A 19378-nucleotide genomic window follows, 5' to 3' on the forward strand; every position below is an offset into this window, starting at 1 on the left:
GAAGATGATTGGGGCAGCTGTCCTCTTCTAGAAGATCTTTTATAACCGCCTGGACACGTGTCTTCTTGTGATAGGTTGGGCTATACGTCCATGTGCTGGGTACAATAACCTGGACACGTGTCACCAGCTGATAGGATGGATCTCACCCTGACCATGTGCACGGTTATAACAACCTGGCCAGGTGTCCTTTGTTCATTGGTTAGTATGTCACGTATTTCCCAAGTAAGAATCATGAGCCTTTCTTCTAGAAAGTATTTGAATGGTGACAGCTGTCCTACTGGCACTGTCCTCCAGTTATTTATGCGGACATATGTCTTGTCCCGCGGACGACTTTTGAGGACGCCCGGATGCTTCCGCGCGTATTATGAGGACGTTCCTCCTCTATCTTGATATGCGGGTAATCCGTTTGTCCGGCGTGTGGCTTATAAGATCATTCTCTGTGACCCGCGGGTGGTACTTAAGGGTATTTGGGTCTTTTTGTACCCTACCTCTACAAGTCCCCCCAGTATAGTGTTTCTTCCGCGTGAAGTCTTTGTGCGGGTGAAATTTCTGGACTTAATGTATGTTTTGGGGATTTTTGTTGTTCGGAGGTTAGGTAGAAAATATCTTTTGTTGTATGGATAGTCACGAAAAAGGAAAAGTTGAGCACTCGCAGGCGCGTAAACAGATGATGGAACGTTTTTGACTGCTGTCACTGTACCCGACTGTACAACTTTTTCTCTTTTTTGAATTTCCCGTGTGACGTGGCAGTCATTGGTTGGTTGGTGTTTTTCTCTCTCTACTGTTCATATCCCATCGCATTAATTGCGATGGGTATAAATAGTGGAAGATATCCTCTATTTGAAGTTTTATCGTCTTTATTCTCTAACCATCTTTTTGCTTTCTCTCTGATAAAGTGCCGATCTTTCTTATATTCTTTCCTTAAATCTTTCTATAATGTCGAATATTCAAACTGAGGTTGACGAGATAGAAGCTTCATGGGACTATTCTGAATACAAGAAATTGCTAGAGACTTATGGCAATCCACCGGAGTGGGGGCCGGAATTTCCAGCCCCTGGTTCCATAGCCAGTTTTCCACCGCCTGGGAAAATGGCCGTGTATGCTGACTATTTCGTTCATGGGAATTTCCGTTTACCCATAACAAAAATTTTTGAGAGGTATTTAACTAATTATGGGATCCATTTATCCCAACTGCATCCTCGTGCTATGATGCGAATTCATCATTATGAATTTATATGTATAGCACGAGACATGGTGCCTCATGTTGATCGATTTCCGGTTTTTTATCGTCTTGCCAACCGGAGCGGTTGGTATACGTGTCTGGGATTTTCTGATCGAAGCCTTGGGTATGAGGTTGAAAAGTTGTCCACTGACTGGCGTAACAAATTCTTTTGGGTATCTGAGGATGTGGTGCCTCTGTCAATGGTTCGTCGCCCAGTAAATTCCACCCTTCCTGACGTTGTTACCGTTGCTCATGAGGGCCAAGAATGGTACCGTGTACTCACAATGGAACCGACACCCATGCGAGCCTTATCGGAAGAAGCTCTAGTGTGGGCGGGTATGAGCCGTTTGTGGCCAACAGAATTTATGGAGCCCATTTTTGTAGACTTGAATGAGCGTAAGTTTCTTTGTGTTTGTTTCTCTTTTTTGTGAATATTTTAGTGATTAAGTTTCTATCTCTTCAGGTCGTAGTTCCATGTTGAACGTTCTTTTTGGGGACAAGGGTTGTGTCCGAAAAATTATCCGCGAGGCGGGAGACCCACCTATACTTGACAAAAATAAGTCCCACTTTTTGTTTCCGAAGAAGATTGAGCTGAACCTTTAATCTCGAATGCCACCTTTGAAACAGGTGCGTATGTTCTAAACCCTCCTCCTCTTACTGCCATTACATCCGACGGAGCGATTGCATCTTATCATCAAGTGATGATGATGGAGATGTTTCTCAGTTTTCCGCTTCAGAAGAGGAAGAAGACTCTGATGAAGGTGCTTTTGAATTTTCCTCTGTCTCATCTTTGTTAGCAGAATTGGAGAGAAAGAGCGCTTTTGTAGCTTCTCAAACGGATCGCCAAAATGTGAAGGCTGCGGATACTGAGGCGGGGCCATCGAAGAAAAAACGGAAAGTGCACCGTCCCAAGAAGCCGCAATACAGCCTTGCTGACCGCATTGACACTGTTGAAGGTACATACAACTTTGGTGACACTGTAATCTTTTTTATTAGTGTTTTAGTTAAGTACAACTTTGTTGTGTAGATCCATTGATTTTTAGTGAAGATATATCTGAGAAGTTATCAACACCGACTCCTAAGGAAGATGCTGAGACCGAGCTGATTACTCCACCGAGTGAAGAAACACGGATCCACTCCCCAGGTATGGGTCCTAAAATCATGATGTTGAACGTATGAATTATAGACAATAAGTTTAGCTAATCGTTTCTTTCAATAGTACGTGTAGGTAGTTGTTGACCTCATATATGGCATGGGCAACTGTTAACTCTTCAAACTAGACGTATAACCGAACCACAACTTGCAATCAAAATATGTCTTTTTGGGAGAAAAAAATATTAATTTTTACGAATTAACAAACATTTATCAAACCATCTTCATAGCACAAATCTATCGCATATAGTGTTGTAGAGGTAGGGTACCGAACCCACCTCAAATTAATATAACACCCCGATAGGTGGATAAACTGTGCGGTAGGCGAAAACATGGCGCCATAACCATAGCCTAATAAAAGCGGATAAATTGTGCGATAGGCGGACTGCATAGCATCATAACCATAGCCTAATATAATAAACATTTCCTTACACTTTGGAATGGTAGCGCTAAGATCTCCACCAGCATGGGACAAAAAGAAATAATTTACATCGGGAATATCACCCAACCAATGAGGATTGAACAACACACAAATAACGGTACAAAATAGTACACCACGTCAATGTCAAAAGGCCATGATGTCCACCAACCTCCACAACTGCACGAGTGGAGAATATAATTGGTGGAAAGGATGGCAGAGTACTTGGCCATACTCTCTCTCCTCCAGCTAAAATTACCAACGTATCTCCAAACGGTAAAGGATCCACGATCCAACATTATAACTGTCTCTCAATACATTCCTATCTCATGACCAAATATTGATTCTCACGCCGGAGGGTGGTTACGAGAAAATCCCCCCCCCCCCCCCCCCGCGTCCTCGTAACGAGCTCACGGTGTTCTGTTTTGCAGGGTATACTCTTTTTCGCCAAGAAGGATTACAACCCATCGTGGGAAATACTTAACCATTACCCTTGGACTACTTGTTAGACATAATGGGTGGATTTTTGTTTTTTCATTGGCGCCATCCGTGCATAGTGCTAGAACAGTAAAAATTCTTAAAACACTCCTTTCTTGATCTAGATGAGTGGCAAAACCCCAGCCAAAGAGGTTGGCCAACAGTCAAAGGCCAAACAAGAAGAAAGCATAGAAATTCTTGACGTAATGGGTAGTGGCGAAGGCATCGCTGATGCATCTACCCTTCGCCCTACCGTTATAGAAAAGCCAAAGCGATGTCACGTTCACAAACGACCATGCCACCAGAGATAATGGCCTGGTTAGAGGGTGAACAGCAAAAACTCGTAGCCAAATTCCAAGAAATAATGACAGCGGTTGTTCGAACCGAGAATGCTGTTCGACGGGGAAGCTAGTAGTAATAGTGAAGATGAAGATGAGGGAGACGAGGAGGAGTCAATTCCAATTCGTACAAAAACACCAGCGGCAAAACGCCAATCGCTCGTCAAAACAGGAAAGCGGAAGACAAGTCAGCTCGATCACGTCTTGAAGGTGACTCGTGCCTAGACGACCCTGACTATGAAGCAAGTTGGAGGGGTCTAGACGTCGCCACCAAAAAGCTAATAAAGTATCACCCAGAAGTAAACGAAGACTTTTCCAAACCATACCGACCAACATCGGCGGGAAAGTCAAAGTTCATCAAAAGAAAAGCAGGGTGCGGAACGGTAGGCCAATACGATGGTCTATCAGATCAAGATGACCACTTGCAAACGTATATAGCCGCCGGGTTAGTGTCAGGATGGACCATAGCCATTATGGTGCCACATTTTTACACTAACCTTGGTCGGGGGAAACAATGGCTTGATTCGAAGGATTACCTGAGGGCCAGATCACCAGTTGGGATGACTTATCATGTAATTTCACCCAAAACTTTATCCAACAGCGGCGCCACATCAGTGACACAGCAGACATCCTTACTGTGACAAGAAGGATAACGAAACGCTGGAGGATTTCATTACCAGATTTAACCAGGAGGGGTTGAACATTGATGGTGTTGGCGAAGAACTTCTGCGAGCAGCTTTTCTACAAAACTTAAGGTGCTATGACCTAATTCGGAACCTTACGGGCAGAGATGGCATTGCCTCATCTCTGGGATGATATCAGACCGCAGCCAAAAGGTACGCGCGAACAGAAAAGAGTTTGGGCAAGGAATTGATGCATAGCGACACAAGAAATGATATCAACAGAGTAAGCCAAGGCAAAAAGATGTCCTCAGTATGGTCAAGATTAAACCATGAAAATCAACAAAAGGAGACCACGCCGTATGAGCCCTTCAAAAGCAAACAGAAGAGGCAGATACATTCGTCCAACAGATGGACTCCGCTGACCAAAAGCTCAGCGCAAATAATGTATACGGAAGGTATCCAGCTAAAAAAGCCTACTCCAGTCAACTAGGGCCAAACGCGAACATGAAGAGTTAGTGTGACTATCACGAGCAGCATGTTCACACAACCAATCAATGTTTAAACTTGAAAGACGCTATTGGAGAATACGTCAAAAATGGAAGGCTGAAGCATCTGATTAAAAGCATCAAAGGAAAATGCAGGCGCCTGCCTCTTTGCGACACCGGAAGGCCAGAAAAGAAAATAAAAAATCTGCATGCTAACATGATCTCTGGAGGCATAAGAACCAAAAAGCGTAGCCAGGTGGAACATGCCGCCTGGAAAGAGGAACAAGTGATTTTCCCAAAAGTAAAAGTAGGAGCGGACAAGAAGGCACCGCTAGTGGTCACAACAGTTTTCGGCCATTACAGAACACCCTCGTTTTTTCATGGACGTGGGGGCCACGTTTGACATCATGTACTACCAATTTTTTGATTTGTTGGAGGAAAAAGACAAGCGAAGGCTGACACCTGTCAACGCCCCAATAACAGATTTCAATCAAAGTATTGAATACCCGCTGGGACAGTTGACGTTCCCAGTCACGCTCACCGACGGGGTACACTTAAGAACAGAAGATGTGGATTTCTTGGTCATGGAAACGTCACACCCCCACTACGACGTAATCCTGGGGACGGAGGCGATTGGAGACTTTAACACCAATCCTCAATAGCCCATGGCATATTAGGGGTACCAACTCCCACCGGGGTGGTGATGATCCATGCCAATAAAGAATGTCACGTGGCGGAAGTAGAAACACCCCACAAAAAATGTTAAAAACAACAAAAGAAGGGAAGTAGAGAAATGGGTCATCAACAGGAAGTTACCAGAACAAAGCATGAGCATCGGCCCTACCCTTTCTGATAAAGCGCGAGCCGCGCTGAAAAAGCTAGTTGTCAGCAATGTGGATGTGTTCGCGTGGACCCCGAGGATTGCTACCCTTTACCAGAAATAGACCTGAAGGTGGATGCCCTTGTTCATTTTCAATTCAAATGTTTCTTAGACGCATATAAAGGGTACCACCAAATCCACATGGCGGCAGAAGATCAAGACAAAACGACGTTCCGAATAAACAATGGATCATACTGTTACAAGATGATGCCATTTAGCATCAAGAATGCAGGGTCCCACGTATCAACGCCTAATGGACAAATAATTCATGTCCCAAATTGGGAGAAATTTAGAAGTTTACATGGACGACTCGGTAATCAAAAGCGATACAGAAGCAAAAATGTTGAAAGACATTGAAGAAACTTTCCGAACGCTGCGCCAAATCAGCATGAAGCTTAACCTAGGAAAATGTTCCTTCGGGATAGAAGAAGGAAAATTCCTGGGAGTGATCGTGACCAACGGAGGCATCAAAGCCAATCCAGAAAAAATAGAGGCGGTAGTGAAAATGCCTTCTCCAAAAACCATGAAGAAAGTACAAACGCTTAATGGCCGGTTGGTCGCGCTCAACAGATTCTTGTCAAGCTATGCTGAAAAGTCCTTTCCATTTGTCTCAACCCTAAGAAACTGTCTTAAGAAGTCTCAATTTTTGTGGACAGCGAAAGCGGAGGTAGCTTTCCAAGAAATCAAGTCGCGCTTAGAATAATTGCCAACGTTGACGGCACCACAAACCAAAGAACCGCTGGTAATATATTTAGCGGCTTTAGAAAGAGCAATTAGCGCGGTGGTGATGGTAGAAAGAGGGGGTGTTCAAACACCCATCTACTTCACTTTGGAAAAACTGGTTGTCACTAGTACAAACAGCGCGCCGTTTGAGATGGTACTTTCAAGGACACTCGGTACATGTTCTCACCAATTATCGTCTACAAAACGTGTTAACCAATCTGAATTATCCGGAAAGCTAGCTACGTGGGCAATAGAGTTGGGAGAATACGCCGTTGAATCCCAGACCAACAATCAAGGGTCAGGCTTTGGCGGACTTCATGGAGGAAGTACCACATGGGAAAGAAGAAGAATGCCGAAAGAAGATGGAACCCCGTCGAACAACAAAAAGAACAAATATGGAAATTGTTCACTGACGGGACATCTAATGATGAAGGTGCATGCGCAGGGTTAAAAATAACCAATCCAGAGGGCAAGACTTCACATACTCAATACGTCTAGAATTCAAAAGCACAAATAACGAGGCAAAATATGAAGCGTTGTTGGCAGGATTGAGAATCGCCAAAGAGTTAGGGGCTCAACATTGGAGGCGCACGTCGACTCAATGCAAACCAAATAGAAGGGTCATATGATGCAAAAGATGAAAAGATGGCATCATACTTAGCGCAAGCAAAGGCGCTAATGGAAACCTTCATCACATGTAAAGTGAAAAATGTGAAATGGAGCGAAAACAAACAAGATGATGCTCTTAGCAAGTTAGCATCAGTAAGCTTCGAACACCTCGCCAAAGACGTCCGCGTAGAAGTATTAACAAACCCTTCAACAATCATGAGAGAAGTCAGTGTATGTTCAGCAAGCGCACCAAACTGGATGACACCAATCATTAACTACTTGTTATCAGGTACCTTGCCAGACAAGAAAGCAGAAGCCCAGAAGATTCGTTACAAAGCGCTAAATTATACACTTCAGAATGGCATTTTGTACAGACGATCTTATTTAGGGCTACTTCTCCGATGCGTGGACGCGCAAGACGCAAATTACTTATTGAGAGAAATACACGAATGAATTTGCGGGATACACGCAGGTCCAAGAATGATGGTAGCAAAAATCATGAACACAGGATATTATAGGTCGGGCATGCACGTTGATGCAGAAAAAGAACTAAGGCGATGCAGCGCATGTCAGCGCCATGCACCAAACACCTTGCCCCCAAAAAATGCCATGATCCCGGTGATATCATCTTGGCCATTCCAGAGTTGGGCGATTGATATAATAGGGTTGTTTCCCGAAGCGCCAGGGCGAGTGAAATTCCTGATTGTGGCGATCGATTACTTCAACAAATGGATTGAAGCGAAACCAGTAGCAACGATATATGCAGCCAGCATCAAGAAATTCATTTGGGAATTCATCATATGTTGTTTTGGACTGCCAATGAATCTGGTCAGCGATAACGGAACACAATTCGCAGACCAATGCATCAGGGAATGGCTCAAAGAGTTAAACATAACTCAAACATTCACTTCCGTTGCCCATCCACAAGGGAATGGAGAAGTGGAGTGTGCCAATCGAAGTATCATTGGCGGGATAAAGAAAAGATTGGCAGATTACAAGTCAGGCTGGGTCGAACAAATTGCACACGTTCTTTAGGCATTTCACACCCAGAAGATACAAGCAACACAGATCGCCTTTCATCGTAACCTATGGCACAGAAGCAATGATTCCAGCAGAAATCGGAGTGCCATCGCCAAGAATCACATTACAAAATGACAATGGAGTCGAGAGGCGATTGGACTTGATGGTCTTGGAAGAATGAAGAGAGTTGGCAGCAATGCGCGAACAATATTACAAACGGCAACTCCAGAAGTACTATGATGCAAAAGTAAAAAAATTGTGAGTTCAATGCTGGAGATTACGTCCTTCGCAACAACGAGGCATCAAGAGCTCAAGCGCAAGGAAAGCTAGCGCCAACATAGGAAGGTCACTATCAAATAAAAGAAATTTTGGGGAAACACACTTATACGCTGGTGCAGCTCGATGGCTCGTCAGTTCCAAGAACATGGAACGCGGCGCAGCTGCGAATGTGTTACATGTAAATCGATTTCACTTTGTAAAAACAAGCCAAGGGCCATTGGCAATGAATGAAAGCGATACTCCGCATTTCACAGGACGAAAAGAAAGCAAAAGAAAAACTTCATTCCATATATAGGCAAAGTATTTACAAAGCGGATACCAACATCCGTAGAAGAAAAATACAACCCTAACTGTACAAATCAACGGGAAACCCTAATTGACTTCGTTTATACTCTTTCCCGTTTGATCTTGAGCCGCATCAACATCTTCACCGTCACCACCATGACTGGTAGAAGGACCTGCTTGCCCAAGCTCCAACAGCTTCCTCAGCAACTGTACGCCATTTTATTCCTTGGCGTATTAGGCAACGGGAGATAGGATGGGAAACGAGACAGCGTCATACTCAGTCTCTGCAGCTTTATACTCCGCTTCCACATCAATGCCTTGAAGAACATAGGCTTTAGGAGGAAGGTTATCACGCAAATGTGTAACAGCCTCCCGGAAATTAGTTTTATGCCCTATTTGCTGCGCGACGGTAACAAGGCGCCCAACACACTTCGTCAAGTCATCATCAGTAATGATGCGTTGAGCAACCTGCGAAGGATGATGTCAGTACTATATCAAAAGGCAAAAATAGGAAAGTAAAAAGGTTACCTTGCAGATGGCGTGCGTCAGCAGCCAATCGCAGTCGGCGGCAGCGACAACACACTCAGCAGTCAAAGACTTGATAGTCTTCACATTAGAAACCAGAGTGTCAGCCAGCTTGCTCGCATCCGGCTTCCTCTATTCAGTCTTCGCTTCCAACTCTTTAATACGCTTGGCAAGGCAACGTTTTCATCCTCGAGTTTGGTGGCAGCCTCCTTGGAAGAATGAGCACGGCTGCGTGCATCAGCAAGATCAACATTAGATTTCTTGCACGTAGCCTGGAACTCCTTATAGCGCGCAGCACGCTCACGGGCAGATTCCGCCAAATCTGCCTCAACCTTCGACAACTTCTCCTCAGCAACAGTCAGAGCCTGGCGGTGCTCTGCTGCATCTAGACCTGCCTTCCAGACGGCAACCTAGGTATATTTCACCGACTGCTCCATTTCCCTCATAGTAGTTGTGATCTCGATCTTCTCGGCATGGAGGGCGCGATTGTCACGCATCAACTCCGCCAAACCAGAGAGACACTGGACATGGTGAAAAATAGCATCAGAGGACAAACTGGCCCGAGGCTAGAGTTTCCGAGCAATGCGCTCGCCGGGAGGAACAACATGTTCCACCAAGGCGGGGATTCTTGAAGAGGCGAGGTGCCTCTTCTTCTTCTTCTTCTTCACCCGCAGGTGTAGATGACGCACGATGTGGGACAACGAACGTCCCAGCGGTAGTAGAACAAGAAAGTGAACTGGTAAATACGATGGTCGTATTCACAACAATTCTAGGAGTAGAGGCTGCATAAGACACAAGACCTCCCGCCGTCAAAATTGGGGCAGGGACGAGAGGACTTGTGTCCACAACAGTCCCAGGCTGCGAGACTGAAGACAAGGAGAAGTTAATAAAAGCCTGGTTGCAGGCGGTTGGGAGTGACACAGTGTCACCGCCAGAACCATGCCACCCAAGAAATGTCACCGACGAAGATACCGGCAACCCGAACGGAACGCTGGACACGAGGACGACATCGTCATCCACGACGTTTCTCGCGGCGGCAACTATCAGAGGCGCAACCGCCTTCCAACCGCCAGATTGTGCACCTTTCCCACTGCATTTATGAAAGCGCACAATATGAGACCGTTTATCTGAAATATGCAAAAACAAATGTTAGGAAACACAAAAATGAAATCTAAGGATGTTAAAGCTTACCCTATTTTGGGTTGATGAAGCTGGGTGGTGGCAGCGGTCGCGGAGGTAGTGACTGCTCCATAGGAAGAGGAAACACAAAGTTTGGGGCGGTCCTCATGAGGATTGGCTCCTCACGGGGAACTAACTCCCTCTGGTGCAAGACCTTGGTGCCCTCTTGCAAAGGTTACAGGAGGAGCATGAGATCCCCCACCTCTGTAAACGACAAACACATTTGAAAAAGTCAAATAAACGAACGGGAGTCCATAACAACCAAGTAAACCACTAACCTTGACCACCATTCTGGATGACGGGAACCTTAGTCGCATCCTCCCAAATACGACTCATGCCAAATAGCACCAGCGCGCTCTGAATAGTGACGAAGTGGGGAGAGGCTGACATGTAAGGTGTTAAACCAGTCCGTCCCAGAATATGGGACAAATTTAGGCTCCGGAAGCTCCTTCACATCCGCAAAATGCATCACATGTGGAACCACGCGCGTAGTAACGTAGAAGAAGAGACTCTTCCACTCGTGAAAACTCTTTGACGCCTCCAGAGCTATGGCCTTGGCACCAGGACGGGTAAACAAATTATACCAACCCTAGGACAAACGCCAATAGTAGAAGGCCGTCATCTTGTCAGCAATGCCAAGACAATGACAGGTATACTCGAAATGGCGGAGGCGAGCCATTCCGAGTGGATGTATTTGGCTCAGGTGTAGCCCAAATGCATCCAAAACCTCCAGCAAGAACTGAGTAATGGGCAAACAGAAGTTGCCCAGGAGGAAATACTTCTTATACACAGCAATCTTGCTGTTAGGATCCTGTCGAGCCGTCTTGCCCAGGGTGGGAAACTCAGGCTCAAACTCAGGGCCAAGGTGGTAAACCTTGACCATGTTGTTGAAATTCTCAGGAGACATACGACAGTCGACGAACTCCATACTATTATTCTTCTTGGTTTTGATGGAGTGAGATGATTCGGCCATAAAAGGTAGACAAATGATCAAATGGAAAGGAAATTTACGATGGAAAGGTTTCTGATGAATAAGGAAATCCCAAGGTGGCAACTCTTCCTTTTATACTCATCGCAATTAATGTTGGACAGGGGTACAAAAAGGACGTAAGCCACGCGTTCCAATCGCCAAGTGACACGCCACCGATATGGCAGGAAAATGTGTTAAAGCTGGGCGCGTCACCGGGATTATAGCCCACGCGCCTGACACAGACGAAAAAGCTGTATTACGAAGAGCAACCGACGTCAAACTGTCATGTCAAACCGTCGTTTCACTGACATTCATTTAATCATCTCTTCCCGCCAAATAACACGTCATCACTTCAATAAGAATGGAAAGATGAACAAGTGTTGATAAAATAGGCTCCGCCATGGGGTGGTTTTCAATAACCACCCGCCAAAAAAGGCTCCGCCAAGGGATTGTTTTCGATAACCACCCGCCAAAATAAGCTCCGCCATGGGATGGTTTTCAATAACCACCCGCCAAAAAAGGCTCCGCCATGGGATTGTTTTCGATAACCACTCGCCAAAATAGGCTGCGCCATGGGATGGTTTTCAATAACCACCCGCCAAAAAAGGCTCCGCCATGGGATGGTTTTTAATAACCATCCGTCAAAATAGGCTCCGCCATGGGATGGTTTTCATTAACCACTCGCCAAAAAAGGCTCCGTAATGGGATGGTTTTCAATAACCACCCGCCAAAAAAAGGCTCCGTCATGGGATGATTTTCAATAACCACCTGCCAAAATAGGCTCAGCCATTGGATGGTTTTCAATAACCACACGCCAAAATAGGCTCCGCATGGGATGGTTTTCAATAACCACCCGCCAAAAAAGGTTCCGTCATGGGATGGTTTTGAATAACCACCCACACAATTAGGCTCTCCTAGAGGACGATATTCAGTAACCAAACGTCCAAACAGGCAATGCCAAATGATGGTTTACAATAACCAACCACCAAAAAGGCTGTGCCATATGACGATTTTCAATAATCAAAGGTCAAATCAGGTAGAGCCAGACAATAGTTTTCATTAACTACTCAATACAAAACAAGCAGCTAGAATACACACAAGCTGTCAAAAGCCCATGATAAGTCCATAGTCCCCCTTTCTTCAAAAAGGGCAACTACGGACTAGGGGGACTTGTAGAGGTAGGGTATCGAACCCACCTCAAATAAATATAACACCCGGTATGTGGATAAACTGTGCGCTAGGCGGAGAACATGGCGCCATAACCATAGCCTAATAAAAGCGGATAAACTGTGCGATAGACGGACTGCCTAGCACCATAACCATAGCCTAATATAATAATCATTGCTTGACACTTCGGGAATGGTAGCGCTAATTTCTCCACCAGCATGAGACAAAAAGAAATAATTTACATCGGGAATATCACCCAACCAATGAGGATTGAACAATACACAAAGGACGATACAAAATTACACTACGTCAATGTCAAAAGGCCATGATGTCCACCAAGCTCCACAACTGCATGAGTGGAGAATATAATTGGTGGAAAGGCTGACAGGGCAGCTGGCCATACTCTCTCTCATCCGGCTATAAATACCAACGTATCTCCAAACGGTAAAGGATCCACGATCCAACATTATAACTCTCTCTCAATACATTCCTATCTCATGACCAAATATTGATTCTCACGCCAGAGGGTGGTTACGAGAGAATCCCCCCCCCCCCAATTCCTCGTAACGAGCTCACGGTGTTCTGTTTTGCAGGGTATACTCATCTGCACCAAGAATGATTACAACGCATCGTGAGAAATACTTAACCATTATCCTTGAACTAACTTGTTAGACATAAGGGGTGGATTTGTGTTTCTTCAAGTGCTAAATCATGACAAACTTAAACTCATAAAGCAACATTTAAAACTAAATATCTAAATAAAACCATAAATGAACAAAATCCAACTTTGACATTTTTACAACTAAAATGGAATTAAATTAAATCTAGAAAGCAACATAATAAAACTTAAATACAAAACCGATGCTCTGGATGATGGCAATTTGGATCGTGGACTGGTGCAAACCGTCTAAGGTCGTTGTCTAATCATCAAGCCGTTAAGGCTTTTCGTTTTATATGACCATTAGGCTTTAGGAAAACAAAATTATTAAAATTGGTTCATTATTCATACTCTAATTACCTTATATAGCTCCGTTCTTCTTTAGTATTTTTCAAAGACCCTTTAAATTGCCAACACTTTTGTATCTTCCCAACAAGAAACTTTACATGGAGATTTCGTCCAAAACTCATGCATCCATAACGGTATGACCTCATGTGATTTATACACTTTAGGACTATTTCATCATATATATACTAATGCAAACTATATTCGTTTTTGCATTCTAAGTTTCATTTATTAACTCGATTTCCTCGGATTCTCTTGAAGAAAAAAATGTTATTTAGATTAATGTTGCTTTGTTGGTTCACAACTACAACAATCTTCATAACTTTGGTCAATGTAGGGACTTGCAAGCCTCATAATTTTTCATCTATTTTCATTTTCGGCGATTCGCTAGTGGATGTTGGCAACAATAACTACATCACAACTCTTTCCAAGGCCAATTATAAGCCAATCGGGATTGATTTTGGGAAACCAACAGGACGGTTTACAAATGGAAGAACTGTTGTGGACATTATAGGTGGTAGTATGGATTATTAAAATCTAAATTTTCTATTATTATTATTATTATTATTATTATTTTATCTAAATGCAATTGCTTTTAGTTTGATAGTTATCAACATCTATGTCTTTAGGAAAATCGTTGGGCTTCAAAACCTTTCCTCCTCCGTACCTAGCTCCAAGCACCCGTGGTCCGGTGGTTCTGAAAGGTGTGAATTATGCATCTGGATCTAGTGGAATCCTGGATGAATCAGGAGCAAACTATGTAAGTTTCAGTTGCTTTAAGTAAGCAATTAACTTAAATGATGTTTCATTTTTGTGCATTTTATAAGTGTTTTTTTGTTATTTATTAAAGATTGGTAGAATTCCTATGGATGCACAACTAAAGAACTTTGCAAAGACAAGACAGGAGATAATATCAAGCATAGGTATACCGTCATCAGTTAAGTTGTTTGCTACTGCTCTCTTCACCGTTACAACGGGTTCAAACGACTTCATCAATAACTACTTGCAACCAGGACTTACAAGCCTGCTACCACCCGAAACATTCATCAGAACCATGATTTCCACATTTACAAGGCAACTTACGGTAAACTCCGTCAAACCCTTAGGGTGCCAGCACTTTATAATTTATGGTACCAAATAATACTCCATTTTGAATACAACTTCGCCTTTGACACAAGTTTTATACATGAGTGTCAAGAAAAACATTATACGCACATGCGTAAACTATAAAAACAAAGACCAGTACCAATTCGATAATACCAAGACAGCCACCGATGTTGTTCGGTCGGAATTGGTTCAGTTCGCCATGGTACTGGTAGGGTATCAACGCCCCTTGAAATAATTATACTAAAAAATGCTTTATTTGAATACTATTATGTTTTAACAAAACTTTTGCTAGAATGTCAAGAAAAAAATTTAAACACATCCGCTTATTCGGTTTTTCCAAAAAAAGTTGGTAATGCAAGTTATCACAGAAAAATCAAATTGAATAATTAACGGGCCTGTTAAAATGTATATTATTTATAGTATAAGGGAGAAAAATGAAAGGTTAAAATAAAAACTTGGTTGTTATTCTTATTTCCATATATATAACAAGTGGAATTCTCTGCTTGTTCGATTTTTGAATAGAACTTTTATTCATAGTTTGTTTTTATTATAACATACAGAGTCTCTATTACATGGGTGCTCGCAAGATTTTAGTAACAAATGTTCCCCCAATTGGATGTTGTCCATATGAAAGGGATCACAACCCATTTTCAATAAAAACATGTGTAGCTTCTCCAAACGACCTAGCAAAACAATACAATCACCAGTTGAACCAAAGTCTTATAGATTTAACAAACATGCTAAAAGGATCGACATTCGTTTATGCGGATGTGTATCGTATTGTTGATGATATAGTTCAAAACTATGAATCATATGGTGAGTAATATATCTACAATATACATTAGTAAGGGTGATAATTTATTGCCATTCTTAGCTTACATCGTATTTTTCTTGCTATAGATTTTGAAATCGCAGATCGTGCATGCTGTCGCATGCTTGGATTGCATGGTGGTATGGTTCCATGTATGCAACATGCTAAGATTTGTGAGGATAGATCAAAGTACGTTTTTTGGGACTGGTTTCATGTTACTGAAGCGACCAATCTTATCATTGCAAAACGTATTCTGGACGGAGAGATTAATGATATTTCTCCATTTAACGTTCGAGCGCTCTCCAAAATTTGAAACAAACCCTTGTCTTAGATAATTGAATGAATATGATTTATGGACTAGTACCAAATATAAAGGCTATATTCGATTGTAATTTCTTATCTTATTTTATTCATCTTATTTCCTTTTTATAGGAGATCTTGTTTATCTCTATTTATATAAACATCTCTTGTAATTCCTTTTTTGTTCTAATGAGAAATAAGATCGACCCCTGTACCATTATCTTTTTCATGGTATCAGAGCGGGTTTCGTCCTAAACCCTATTTTTTTTGCCGTCATCCCACATGCGATGGCCGGAGAAAAAACCCCAGATCAAAGAACGACACTTGAAGTCACATCAATCATAACTCAGCTTTCTAGTTGTTATCCTTCGTGAAACATAACTTCAACAAAAAACCAAAGATGGTCCAAAAGGACCGAATTGGCCCTTTAGATTCCGAATTGGCCCTTTAGATTCAAAAGGAAGTGCATCTTCTTTTGCCATATGCGAAAGTTCTGGCATTCGAATTTCTCCAGTTTGCCAAACTTGCCCGTCATCTCCTTCAATGATTGTTCGTTCGCCATCTTAATAGAAAATAATTTTGATCTTTTGTTGGGAATTTCTGCAAACGATTATCTTTGGATATCCGAAATTGGGGTTACACTATCAGATCAAAATTATTTGTGGTTCCCAAATATTTTGACCGGATGAAACTCAGAATTATGAGCAAGAATCAAGTATGGATTTGCGTATGTTATGATGAACCAGAAAAAACTTCTTATGATCAAGATAACGTTATATTAGGGTTTTTACAAGGACATTGAAAACTACTTGGCAGTTATCATAACTACTTTGTAGTTATCATAAAACTGAAAATACGCTCATGTTATTTTATTAAACTTGGTAACAATTAAATAATTAATTTTCTAATACATTTTTAATAAAGAAACATATGTCCGAAATAAAAAATTTCCAAGCTGGCCTGACAGCTCACCCTAGCCAGGGGAGCTGCCCCTTGGACCCTGCCAGGGGTTGTCACCCCTTGGACCCTGTTACCAGGGGTGCTGCCCTCGGATCACCGCCAAGGGGGCGTTGCCCCCTTGGAACCTCCACGACTTATAGGCTTGGCCCCTAAATACCAATTTTAATAAGATCAAATAAGTGTGCACCTCCGAGTTATTTAGATTCATATTATAATTAACTTGATCAACAAGTTAATCCCCAATTACACTAAAATCATTAACAACAACAAGTGAGATGATAATTATATGATGTAGAAGCCTTGATGTTTAGGGAGAATCCTTGCTGAGCTAAGAAGATGAAGATCAAATACGTGAGAACTCCACTAACAACAAAAGCGTCTCCAATGGTGCGGGTTATATACATATCCATCCTAGATACATTGGATCCACGATCAGCCCCCTAATCCCAACAACTATGCTTCAATAACTTTTAGCCCCCAATACAATGGGTCTGGGAGAATAACCGTACCCCTGACATGATATCGTCCAAATGAAGAGACATTATTATAACAATAGGAAAAGTGGTACAAATGAGCACTATTTTATCAAGATTTGGGTGACTGAATATATGACCGAGATGGCTTTGACATTTAATCTTAACAAAGTTTGAGCGGTAATGAGAACTAGTACAACGTGGGTGAAGTCTATTATATACTCCGTCTCAAGTTGCGTTGGATGTCTATATTCAAATTAATCTTAATGGCTACCTTGAAACCCATGTATTGTGCTAAAACGAGTTGATAGCGAGCTGAAACCAAATTGGGGAAAAAATTTAAAATAAATTGAGACAAGCCGAATTAGGCTCATGATCAAACTCAAGTTTTCTGCTTGGTTTGAAATTCAAGCTAAGCTTGAGCCCATCCTAACCAGGCTTGACTCGTGAATAATCTAAGCTAGCTATAAAGTCGCTCAATTATAAACAAACTTGACTAGGTTTTGTGATAAATCACTCAGCAACTTTGCTTTGCTGATCAAAGAAAGAAAAAGAACCATCTTCAATATTGTTTCATGTGAAAAAGTGTGATTAATGGCTTGGAATGCATTAAATTAAAATTTTAACTTAAGAAACATATAGTTACTAACCTTTTAAATACATATCATATATAAATATCGTATAATAAACACCAAAAGAAATTCATATCTTATTAGTTATCTCATATCTGTCATTTAATTTAAGTGTAGTAAACCAAGCGAATATTATATATTAGTATAATTAAGAACTTTGATGTCATAAAAGTTTTTTTGGATAATTTTATTAGTTTGTTTAATTTTTATGTAAATTATTTTAATGTTTATCAAATTGTGATGTCATGGTATCATGGTTGTTTTAAGGACCCTTAGTGCTTAGTAATGAAAATTTAAAAATAACCATGCAAGTACAAGTCACATCCAAAGCCAAAATATTTATTGGTATTTATTTACTTTTTTGTTGTGATAACTTCTTACTTTGAAAAAAAAAATTTGGTTTCTTATTTTATTTATTTATTTGATATGTGTTTTTTTTCTAAATATGTTAACATGATTAAGAGTTTTTCTGCCACCGGTACGTCATTGGGCTACTTGGCTACATGTTATTGGTACAAGACAATTTTTGTTGTTTTAGTTTTGGCATGTAACGAACGTAAAGAAACGGATCGCATGCCAATTTTGTTTTGTTTTATTTATTTTTTTTTTTGTATTTTTTTCCTTTTTTAGTTTAGGTACCTTAACAAAGGTGTTGGAAACTGACCAAATACACATAGATTCGTTTTTGTTTTAGTTCCACTATTGGAACGAACGTAACAAAAAACCAACCGAATGATAATTTTGCGTTTTCGTTCTGATACCGTAAAGAACATAACAGAAATTGGTCGAATTTGCGTAGATTCAACGCTTGAACACCAAGGATCGACAATAGTCAGGTTTTACCAATGCTCAAGTTTTACCAACCCACGTCACCCCATTGGTCCACCTCAATTTTTATATTTGTTTTGTTTTATTTATTTTTTTAGTTCCGGTACCATAGCACACATAACCGAATCTGGCCGAATTCGGGTCAGCTTACAGCTTTAATACTTAGAATCGACTAGGCTTCGATTTTACAACCCCTCGGTTTTACCGACCTGCCTGGCGCAACGTGCCTGGTAAAACTCAAGTTTTAACTGTTAGGCCTTTTCATTAAATAAAATTTAATGGAATAAAACAACTCCTTAAAAAAGGAAGACATGTGAAGAAACACGAATCTAATCCCGTTGACAGGTCTTACATCTAATGAGTCCACATGGTATGGGTCAAACTATTACCAACAACGATACGAGTCAGATCTATCCAAGTCCAATGACAGAAACCTGCAAAACAGACACCCTGAGCTCGTTACGGGAAAGACAAGAGGGGGGGTCTTCCCGTAACCACCCAGCTCCGACGTGAGAATAAGTACTATTCCGGTTAAGATAAAGTACATAGAGTATTTAGAGTAGGTCGTTGGGAGTAAATGAATACCTCATGGAGATTGTGAAAGTATTTATAGCCGAAGGACGTGGGAATATTATTGGTCTAGCTGCCTTCTTCTAGATGCCCTTGTAACCGCCTAGACACGTGTCATCATACGATAGGTTGGGCTATACGGCCCATGTGCATGGTTGTAACAACCTGGACACGTGTCCTCTTGTAATAGTACGAGATAAACCTGGCTATGTGCACGGTTATAACAACCAGTCCACGTGTCTTTCTCCTATTGGCTGGTGAATCACGTTTTTTCCAAGAAAGGATCTTGGTAAATCTTCAATAAGGATGTTGGTTAAATATAGCTAGCTATGACGTTGCCTT

The 19378-nt window shown here is 41.8% G+C and overlaps 2 protein-coding genes across 2 annotated transcripts; both read left to right on the forward strand.

The window, feature by feature from the left end:
* The first annotated feature begins 6963 nt into the window (after nucleotides 1-6963).
* On the forward strand, nucleotides 6964-7380 carry LOC143600661 (uncharacterized). Its single transcript, XM_077078286.1, has one exon. It carries the CDS (start codon nucleotides 6964-6966, stop codon nucleotides 7378-7380), a length of 417 nt encoding a protein of 138 aa, XP_076934401.1.
* A 5885-nt stretch (nucleotides 7381-13265) lies between these two features.
* LOC143600659 (GDSL esterase/lipase At4g16230-like) lies at nucleotides 13266-15643 on the forward strand. The gene is made up of 5 exons (XM_077078284.1): nucleotides 13266-13869; nucleotides 13985-14115; nucleotides 14206-14439; nucleotides 15023-15278; nucleotides 15363-15643. The coding sequence occupies exons 1-5, from the start codon at nucleotides 13623-13625 to the stop codon at nucleotides 15584-15586; spliced, it is 1092 nt and encodes a 363-aa protein (XP_076934399.1). The 5' UTR covers nucleotides 13266-13622; the 3' UTR covers nucleotides 15587-15643.
* The last annotated feature ends 3735 nt before the right edge of the window (nucleotides 15644-19378 follow it).

The sequence above is a fragment of the Bidens hawaiensis genome, unplaced genomic scaffold, assembly GCF_021521415.1.
Source record: "Bidens hawaiensis isolate Kalapana, Puna unplaced genomic scaffold, B.hawaiensis_p1.1 tig00054728_1, whole genome shotgun sequence".
NCBI lineage: Eukaryota > Viridiplantae > Streptophyta > Magnoliopsida > Asterales > Asteraceae > Bidens > Bidens hawaiensis.

Excerpts from the sequence above, each read along its gene's own strand:
- LOC143600661 (XM_077078286.1), top strand. The coding sequence starts at position 6,964 with ATGGCATCATACTTAGCGCAAGCAAAGGCGCTAATGGAAACCTTCATC.
- LOC143600659 (XM_077078284.1), top strand. The coding sequence starts at position 13,623 with ATGTTATTTAGATTAATGTTGCTTTGTTGGTTCACAACTACAACAATC. Across the intron at positions 13,870-13,984 it reads AACTGTTGTGGACATTATAG|GAAAATCGTTGGGCTTCAAA; the intron begins GTGGTAGTATGG and ends CTATGTCTTTAG. Across the intron at positions 15,279-15,362 it reads TCAAAACTATGAATCATATG|ATTTTGAAATCGCAGATCGT; the intron begins GTGAGTAATATA and ends TTCTTGCTATAG.